This window comes from Corylus avellana, chromosome ca3 (assembly GCF_901000735.1).
Source record: "Corylus avellana chromosome ca3, CavTom2PMs-1.0".
Lineage (NCBI taxonomy): Eukaryota > Viridiplantae > Streptophyta > Magnoliopsida > Fagales > Betulaceae > Corylus > Corylus avellana.
This window is the reverse complement of record NC_081543.1, coordinates 9,022,776-9,032,970: the sequence shown is the minus strand read 5'-3', so window position 1 is coordinate 9,032,970 and position 10,195 is coordinate 9,022,776. Positions and strand designations below refer to the sequence as shown.

General features: G+C 32.9%; 1 protein-coding gene across 1 annotated transcript; it reads right to left on the bottom strand.

Moving 5' to 3' along the window:
* Nucleotides 1-512: 512 nt before the first annotated feature.
* LOC132175440 (zinc finger protein ZAT4) lies at nucleotides 513-2,064 on the bottom strand. The gene has a single exon (XM_059587391.1). It carries the CDS (start codon nucleotides 1,964-1,966, stop codon nucleotides 983-985), a length of 984 nt encoding a protein of 327 aa, XP_059443374.1. The 5' UTR covers nucleotides 1,967-2,064; the 3' UTR covers nucleotides 513-982.
* Between the last annotated feature and the right edge of the window lie 8,131 nt (nucleotides 2,065-10,195).

The window sequence follows — 10,195 nt, the reverse complement described above, 5'->3', positions numbered from 1 at the left end:
ATTTTTTTTGCCCACCAATTTTTTTTTTTTTTTTGGTGCCACCAAAACCTAAAAGTCTAGTTCCAATTGAGCCAATCTTTCTTATTTATTATTATTTTTTTTATACTACAAGCATTTGTTATATTCTTTGCATAAGAATTTAATAAAATTTTGACTGATTCTTATACAAGAATAGCATGGCGTTTTCTTTTGCTCTTTTGCCCGGATACCTCGTTCATTTCAAGGCAAATAAATTCCACAATCTCCGGATTCATAACAATGAATAAATTGGATGCTTGTTTGAGGACATTGTCGTCATTTCAAATTTTCAGCCCCTGGATCCTATGCTTCACTCTCAATATACAACAAAAGGGATAAAAAAGCCAAATGATGAGAACCCAACAAATTATTATTATTTTTATTATTTATTTTTAATTTAATTTAATTTTTTTTTTTAAAAAAAAAGAAAGAAAAAGAAAAAGAAAAAAACAAAATGAAGGGATAGGACAGTTTACTGAGCAGCTGAGAAGAGGAGGTGGGCAACTGGGCATGTTAACAGTACTGAAACACTTGTGTACTTTGAAAGACCAACTTCTCTTGGTCCACAAGCAAACCCAGAATTCAGAAACACTTTTTATCAGTAAAAATGGGGTACACATGAAGTGGGGTTCCTCTATACCTAATCGGTTGTCACAGTGAACAACACTTGAATTTGCCGTAACAACAAAGATATATACTTTGAATTTTTCCCATGACAAAATATCCAGACAACTCATGAATTTTTGTTTGTAGCCACTAAAATCTTAAACATAAATAATTGTCAGCAGCCATGAATGAATCACCAGAAGCTTCAACAAAAAAAAAAACCATTAATGTACTAAAAAAACAGTAAACAAATGTTGTAAACTAACGAACTATATGGAACAAATTTTTGGTTTTACCCAATTGAAGAAAACATGATGATATTTTAAACCTGGATCTTAGAGATCAGAAGATCAAACATCTATGCATCAGAGACGACGCTGAAATCGTCTTCCTCTGCCGGAGGAAGCAAGTTGAGATCTATCACACTGATCTCGAATTTCGAAGAACTTGCTGCAGCAGAAGCAGAAGCAGAAGCAGCAGCATTTGCAGCAGCAGTTGCTGAAGAAGCCAGGAGATGAGATCTCTTATGGCCGCCAAGTGCTTGTCCAGAGCCAAACACTTTGTCGCAAAATGGGCATTCGAAGATTCTCTCATTACCGCCATGGCCGGCTTCGTCTCTGTAGCAAATGGTTTTGTGACTTCCCAAAGCTTGATAAGATCGAAAAGTCTTCCTACATTTCTCACACCGATGCTTTCCCCGAACCCTCCGAATTTTGATCTCCTCTGGTTCTTCCTGTTCCTTAATCTTGATCGATCGTTCTACTTGTTTTTTACCATGTTCTTGATCTTGTTCCCCGTTGTTTCTTCTCATCCTGATGTCCCTTGAAAGCATCATGAGGCACATGGCAACATCTTCCTCCGGCGAAGTATCGGACACCGAACTCATCGCTTCCGGCGACTCTGACAAACTGGGTTTTCTCAACTTCGCCTTCTTCACCAATTCCAAGTCGGGAGTTGTACTCTGACTTTCTCCAACAACACCCGGTTTCCGATTTCGCTTGGATCGCCGGCGAGTTGGGTTCTTTGACTCGGTCTCGCTCTCTCTGTCCTGGACCACAGAGCCAGCATCGACTGCAAAAGAGAACTCAGGATCTGCAAGTCTGAAACTTTTCTTAGGATTCTCTCTTAACCCATAAACCAAAGCCTTCTCCTCTGCCTCTCCATCTTCTTGCTCTTCACCCGACGAAGACGACGAAGACGAGGCTGACTCGGCCCGGTCAGCGAGTTGCTGCTGCGGCTTCGGCGGAAGAGGCAGGGTGGCCAAATGAGCCTTCATGTGGCCACCCAAAGCTCGGCCATTAGCAAAACTTCTGGAGCAGAGCTTGCATCTGTGCCTCTCCATTGGCACAGAACAGAGCAAAACAGAGGGAGTAAAGATCGAAGCTTCTCTCTCTCTCTAAGAGACTTTGAGAAGTATAAGGAGATCGGGAACTTAAAAGGAGTAGGTGACAAGCATTCCTCCACCAAAAGACACACACAACCCAAAAATTTATGGATTTTTAAATAAAATATATTTTCTCATTTATTTTTTACATGACCAAAAAATTAGCAAAGTGTGATCATGCGCAGAGAAAGATGGACAAGTAACATGCCATCCTTGCCCATCTGGGTATTAACCTTTTCTTTTTACCACTTTTTAACTCCCTAAATACATTTCATTAATTCCTAACCCCCCCCAAAAAAAAAAAATAATAATAATATCGTGATACTCATTGGTAATGACTAGCACCCGGCCACCTGTATTTTTTTTTTTTTTTTGGGTTTAATTTGAAACATTGTTAGTGGGATTTAATTATTATGCAAACCTTTTATTTTTTTCAATGCTGTAATGGGTGATTTGATGTTGAATTTTGCATCTTAACCAACTTTTTGCTGTTGCTTGTGGACATATTAACCAAACATATTCTTATTGAGATGCTCAATTTGCATTAGCCTAAAAAGCGCACAATTTCGCCTTTTCTTTCCCCCAAAATTGTACATGCCGGCGTTCAAAATTGTGCGCTATTCCAACTTGCGTTGGTCCTACAAAGTTGTAGTCGGGTCAAATGTTTTCACGAGGATTTTTTTTTTTTTTTAAAAAAGAAAATTATAAATAGTAGTATTTTAGTCATTTTTATTCTTTCTATCGGGAGTTAATGAAAAATTCTAACGGAATATGGGAGATTAAGAGGGGCTGAAAAATTAAGCACCCACGTTACAACTTTTGATAATTTGACGTTGACATTACAAAACATATGATAGTTTAAGAGAAATAAACGAAGTCTCCCTTACTTTTATTTTTATTTTTATTTTTGTAGGACGAATTGGGTTGTCCAATATATCATGAATTAATATGATAATTCAAAAATGTTATATACTAAGCTGGTACCATTGACCTTGTGATTTGCAACCATTGCAAAATTTGATTTATCCAACATTAAAAATAAATAAACTAATTAAAATTCACTCTGAGCATCAACATGGATGAAGTTTTCTTTTAAACTTTAGTCTATTAAATTGATATGTATCTCAAATGCATGTGAAAATTATAGTCTTATTAAAAAATACATGTAAAAATTAGATGTGTTTTGAACACATTAATTTTAATTAATTAGACCAAAGAAAATTCATAGAAAAATTTATCTCCTATAAATATTGTGCGGTGTTTATGACTCGTGATTTATTATGGTTTAGTTTGGGGGGTTACCAAATCAAATACGTGGCTCACTCATACAAGTCAATAACACTAATTGAGTTTATTGTTAATTATTATAATTATATTATATTATATTATTTGAGGAATGATAGAAACTCAACTTTAACCTAACATTTCTCTTGTGTGGTTATTTGAAAAAAAAAAAAAAAATTTGAAGTAATAACATCTTATGTGGTCTTTTTTTTATTTGGTATTTAAAAAAAAAATTGTCATTATTCTGAAGAAAAATACCAAATAAAAAAAGGACCACATAGGATGTTATTACTTCAAAATTTTTATTTTTATTGTTTATTTCGTTTTTTTTTTATATATATAAATGACCACATAAAAAAAAAATTGGGCAAAGTTATGTCTCTATATAAATTATATCTCTATCATTTCTCATATTATATTATATTATATTACATTATAGGTGGTTTGTATGAATTTTCTACGTGAAAGAAAAATTCCCCCCCAACCATGATGTTACCACTTTGTTTGGGGATAGAATGGTCTTAATGTGAGATTAATTTTTTAATGAGAAATTCTCTGAGAAAAGTAAGTTGCAGGCTGCAGGTAAGCTTTGGACCCCATATGCTGAAGTGAATATACCTACAAATTCTGCTTCAGAAACTCCTTGATATATTACCAAAAATATAAAGCTCTTGATGGCTTTTCTTTTTTTGCCTCAATGATTTTTGCTTTGTTAGCTTTCTCACTTTTATTCTTTATTTTTATAATAAAAAAAATTTACAAATAATAAAAGCACAAGAAAGTCAAAATTATTTTCATTTTTATTTTTATGTTACGTCATAACATTTTTTCTTTCTTTTTTTTTTGTAAAAAAAATAATGCTATATACCATACTACTATTCTTCTATGTTCACATGACACTACTAATCTCCCATTGATTTTATTTATTTATTTATTTATTTAAAAAGGCCCAATTCACTGATGGATTGACAATGTTATATTCGTACAGTGATATGGTGATGTAGGATTCATTTGAGTTTGCGATTTCAAAAAGTGTGATTTAAAAATAATAATTTTTAAAATATCGGATTTGAAACAGTGATTTTTTTAAAACGCAGTTAAGCGTTTGACAACGATGCATTTTGATTACATGTGATTTGCAAACGCATTTTTTGTGCGTTTTCAAATCGTAATTTTTTTAAAAACGTAATATCAAACAATTTATTTTCTGCAATTTAGTTTAAATTATTTTATTTTTTTATTTTTGGTTATAAAATAGCAATACGGAATGTACCTATAAAATAATGTTATTTATTTATTATTAAACCTATAAAATAATGTTATACATCAGCATCACCCTATTATCCTTCCGAGTGGAAGCCAAAATTGATATTGAGGGTATAATCATAATCCCACCAGACAAAGCCAAAGTTAACGCTAGTAATTAAGCAAAATAGAAACTAGAAAGTAGCGATATTATTATTAATTATTTGGTAAATTGAATAATATTGAAGATTCTGCGACTTTTTCTAATTATGGCCGCCAACTGTAACAGCAAGAAGCTTTAGCGTGCCGACTCCTGCTTTTCTCTAAACTGTTGCGTGCATCCTCCATTCGTCTCACGTGATCACGACCGCACATTCACATTCACAATCTCAACCCACTTTGTTTTCTACCGGGCCTCCCACAAACCAAACACTTTTATTATTATTATTATTTTCAAGAAAACTTCTCTTTTACTGGTATTATTGTCATTTGCCACCTTGTTTCTAGCTTAGTTAGGCCTCCTTCTTTAGTTATGCAAAACATTAAGAAAATACAAGAAGCTTGATTTCTTGTCCTAGTTGTCTACTTAGATTTGGAAAATAAATAAGAAAATAATTCAAATTACATAAAAAAAAAAAAAAAAGTAATTTCTAAGCGATGACCAATTTCACTCTAAGGAGGACCTGGAATTACTGAAAAAAAAAAAAAAAAAAAAAAAAAAAAAAAACTCAAAAGGCTTGTCGAAGTGACTCGGCGGAGGATACGCCTGATGCCTAACTCAGTTGAGTGCTTAGTAAAAGTCCTTTTCTGATCTATGTGCATTAAGGATGTGCAATGGAATAATCTCAGGGATTTAAACTTTACAAAAACTATGGAAAGATCATGCTGAAAAACCTAATAGACTCCAAACTACACCTAGAAGGGGGTTGAATAGGTATTTACGAACGATAAATGTGATTAAAAATCTTAAGCATGCAACAGTACCAAATATATAAAAAGCTGTAAATAAAGCGACACAGATCTTTGGTTAAGAAGAGAAAACCTTTTAGAGAATTTTTTAAAAGTAAAATTTCTCTGGGGCAACTAAACCCAGAAAATCACTCACAATAGAATAATGAGAAATTACATAATGTCAACACTTACAAACCCATTGCAACTGACAATCCAGTGTACTAGACAAGCGACCCACTTGCTTGTTACCGCAGTAGTTCTCCCAGAGCCCCTGAAAAAGTTTCTTCTATGTGATCTCCTTTATCAGAACTCCGATAGGCTTCAGTTATTTTGGATCTATGGATGAAGACACAACCTCTAATGCTAAGAGAGAGACTTAAAGCTCTGAATCTCAAAAGCTCTATTAACACAGTCGTATTCACTCTTGTAATACCTAAAAACAAATATGCATAACAGTCCTTATATATCAGCTACAACACATACATATTCAAAACATAATTAGGTTAAAATAAAGCGGCTGTGTCCGGACACGGTTAAGTGCATGTCTGGACATGGCTAGGGTTATGCCTTTATAAGCCCAGAACCCTACATGTCCGAACATGACACCAAGATGTTCGGACATCTATTGAGAAATGAGCTCTCTAGAATTCATGTCCGGACATGACTTGCAAAATAAATGTCTCTAGAATTTGTGTCTGAACACGACTTCTGACTGTCCGAACATGGCTTGCAAAATAGATGTCTCTGGAATTTGTGTCTGAATACGACTTTTGGCTGTCTGGACATAGCTTGCAAAATAGATGTCTTTGGAATTTGTGTTCGGATACGTTTTTTGGCTGTCCGAACACACTAGAATTATTCAGGCTACAAACTCATTTTCAACTGATTACAATGAAAACACCGAATGAGCCAATCTAAAACTAACACATGCGATACACGAATTACAATAAAAAGAATAAGTAAGAACACTTGCTTGAAATTTTTGGCAAGTTGGGAGTTTTTGAAGAAAACTGTTTTTCTTGTCTCCTTTCTCTTGCTACACAGTTTCTTGGAATTGATGAGACTTGATAGTCTTCTCTTCAATAACTGAATATAACCAAAGATTGTGGATTCTCACAAGAGAATGATAAATTAAGTCCTTTTTATTTAGAGAGAGTACTCAATCTTCAACTTAGTTGTGAGTAAATTAGCAAATAATTCAATTATTGGCTCCTCTATTTATAGAGTCGGGTAGAAATTTTTTGAAGAGAAGAATATCTATTTTATAGACTATGGCTCCTCTATCCATAGTCTAGTAGAAGTTCACAGTTTGGTAGTAGTAGTTCTTTACGTATTGGGTCTTGGGTCTAAGTCAATTGTTATAGTTTTACTTTTATGTTTACATCTTGCATTAGGGAATAATTAGCATAAATAAGGGGTTATTGTAAGGAACAAAGCGTTAAGAATTAAGCAAAAGCTTGTTTGTAGTTCTGCCCTAATTAGAGTATTGAAGTCTCCCCTATATTAAAAGAGTTATTATTTCTAAAATATTAAGGTGTGTTTGGCATTATGATTTCATAAACAAAAATAGCGATTTTAAACCAAATCACAAAAAAAATAGATCGTTTGGAGTTACGTTTTTAAAAAATTGCAATTTAAAAAACGTATAAAAGCTGGTTTTCAAATAGCAAGCAAGTATGTGTTTTTTTGAAAATACACAATTTTAAATGATAAAATTACTATTTTAAAGGCTAAATTACGATTTTGCTAAATACTTAGTTGCGTTTTTAAAAATTACTTTTTCAAATCTCATATTATAAAATTATAAACCCAAACGAACCCCTAATCTTCGAGTAACTAGCTAGGCCCCTTGTGAGCTTGTTTTGACTGATTGTTCTGTTTTTTTTTTTTTTTTTTTTTTGACATTAGCGACCAAAAAACAGGGAAGCTACGAGTAGTTTGTATTCGTTGATACTTGATATCATTAATCTATTTTGACTTTGACTTTTGTTCGTCGCTTATGGACTTTTGAAGGTTCCAGATTGGGCCCGCAGTGGCAAGTGAGGGAATATTGATGAAGTATCTGGTCCGAAAATTCACAGCTGGGACACAAAACACTACGCCAGTAATTTCTGGGTTTTCTTGCATTTTGCTTATAAAATGTTTTTAGTATATAAAAACTTGTGTTAAGTAAAAATAAGTTTATTTGATAATTTTTTTTTTTAATATACCTATATATGTATATTTTGGATAATGTCCACATACCTTTTTTAAACTATCACTCAATTGACAATGTCTTTCCAAACTATCAAAACATTGTCAATATCTCATATAGCTAGCAAAAAGATAAAAATACCCTTATAAATTCAAAAAAATTAATTAATTTTTTAAAAAAAAAATGAAAATTTTAATTTAAAAAAAATATTATTTTTTTTTTAATTTTTATTTTTTAAAGCGAAAATTTTAATTTTTAAAAAAATATTTTTTTTTTAATTTTTATTTTTTAAAACGAAAATTTTTCATTTTTTTAAAAAATATTTTTTTTTAAACAGAAATTTTTATTTTTAAAAAATTATAAAACGAAAAAATTTTCAATTATTTAAAAAAAAAAAATCGATTTTTAAAAATTTTTAAATTTGGTCACCCCTTGATTATTAGTTTTTTTGGGAAAATTACACTTTACCCCCCAAAGTTTGGGATAATTTTCAATTCGACCTTGTTTCAATTTTTGCAATGCAACCTCAAAACCTTCAAATTTTTGCAATTCGACCATTCCGTCAGTCAAAGCCATTTTGACTGACGGAACAGTGATAACGTGACTCACACGTGATCACTATCTGCCTTTTTTTCCTCAAAATGCCCCCCACCCTAAACGCCAAATCACTACCAAACCCCTCTCTCATGGCCGCCACATCTGAAAATCTCCACCCCTATCGCACCAGTCGAACCCACTACCATTGTCACGCCAAACCTCGTCGCAACTAGCAGCCTGTTCCAAGGGAGCAATGGAAGACTGAAGCAAATCTGGGGTGGTCGTAGCCACCCCAAAATGCGACTGGGGTGGTCGCACCACCCCCGACCTCTTTTGTAGGTGGCCGACCACCCCAATTTATTTTTCATATTTTTTATTTTTTTTTTTAATTTTGTTTTAAGTTTAAAATAAATAAATAAAATTATGTGGATATTTTTGAAAAATTTATTACATTCCTTAAGGATTAGTTAAACTACTCATTTTTAGTGACTTAACTAATCCTGTGTGTATATGATTAGTAGTCTCATAGGAATAAATTATTCACAAGAATAGTGTGTTACCAAACAAAGGAATAGCTATACTTAGGATTAATTAATCCATTCCAATGGTCTATTCTACAAACCAAACGGAGAAAATGAGTAGCTTAGCTAATCATTAAGGAATGTAATACATTTTTTAAAAATACTCATATAATTTTTTTTAAAAAAATTTAAACTTAAAAACAAAATAAAAAAATAAATGAAAAATAAAGTGGGTGGCTTGACCACCCATTGGTGGTCGGCCACCCACAAAAGAGGTCGGGGTGGTTGCATGATGCAGCGTAGGATTGTGGTGAACAAGAAAAACAGCAAGTAGAAGAGATAAATATTTCTAAGATTGTAAGACTATCACAAGAATCAAAGAAATCTTCTTAAACAATAGAGACTATCTATGCTTTAAGAGAAAACAATGAAGAAACTCAAACTCTGAGTAATCTTTATTGATAAACAAAATAAACAATCATAAACTGAATTGTTAAAGACTATAAGCATATATTTATAGCTCAAGACTCCTAGCCCTAAAATAACAATGAAATAAAGTTGGTTTAAAAGTCTATAAAAGAAGACTAAACTAAATAGAAGACTAACAAAGAACCTAATTCAAAATGAAAGACTGAAAGATAAGATAGAATAACAAACTAACAAAGAAACCTAGTTTAAACAAAAGACTGAAATGTAAAATAGGATAAGATAAGATAAGTCATTCTAAACTATATCTGCATCATTGCACCACCCCCAAACGCCTCAAGAGACCCCCGTGGTGACCATGGCAGCCCCAGAGCTCCTTTGGAGTGATCATAGCCACCCCAATAAGCAACAAGGGTGGCTGCGTTCGAAAAAAAAAAAAAAAAAAAAAAAACAACAACGCCTACGTCTCTTTCCGCTTTTGCTCTCTCACCTCATTCTCTTTCTCAATATATGTTTTAAATATATTTAACAATTTGTATAAGTAATTATTCGTACAATAAAAAAAGTATGGTTATATAGATTTATTTTGGGTACATTGTCAATAGAAGGAAAAGGTATACACAAGTACCTTCTATTCGTACAAATCAAAATATGAGTAAAATAACCCCCCAACCCCAAGGATATAAAACAACTAGAGTACACTCCAAAAGGCTCTGCTATAACAGCCCAATTGGCTAAGTTAAACTTGACATGGTTCTTTGCAGTAGAATTTCTAAGAAGTTATCAAAATTCTCTTTTTCTTAACTCCATTCCTCCTCTCAAGCAACCTCTCTATGTACCTTCTCTGAAAAAGTACCCTACTCATGAGCATTTCCCTTGTCAATACACTGCAACACTGCAAAAACAGTTCAAATATTGGACCTTTTATGCTCTTTAGAACATTCTCTTCAATCTCTCATCATACATATAGTGCTTTGCCATATGTGGGTGTCCATGAACCGCTACTCGACCCGACCCAAAAGCTTATAG

Coding starts and splice junctions, on each gene's coding strand:
- LOC132175440 (XM_059587391.1), bottom strand. CDS start 1,966: ATGGAGAGGCACAGATGCAAGCTCTGCTCCAGAAGTTTTGCTAATGGC.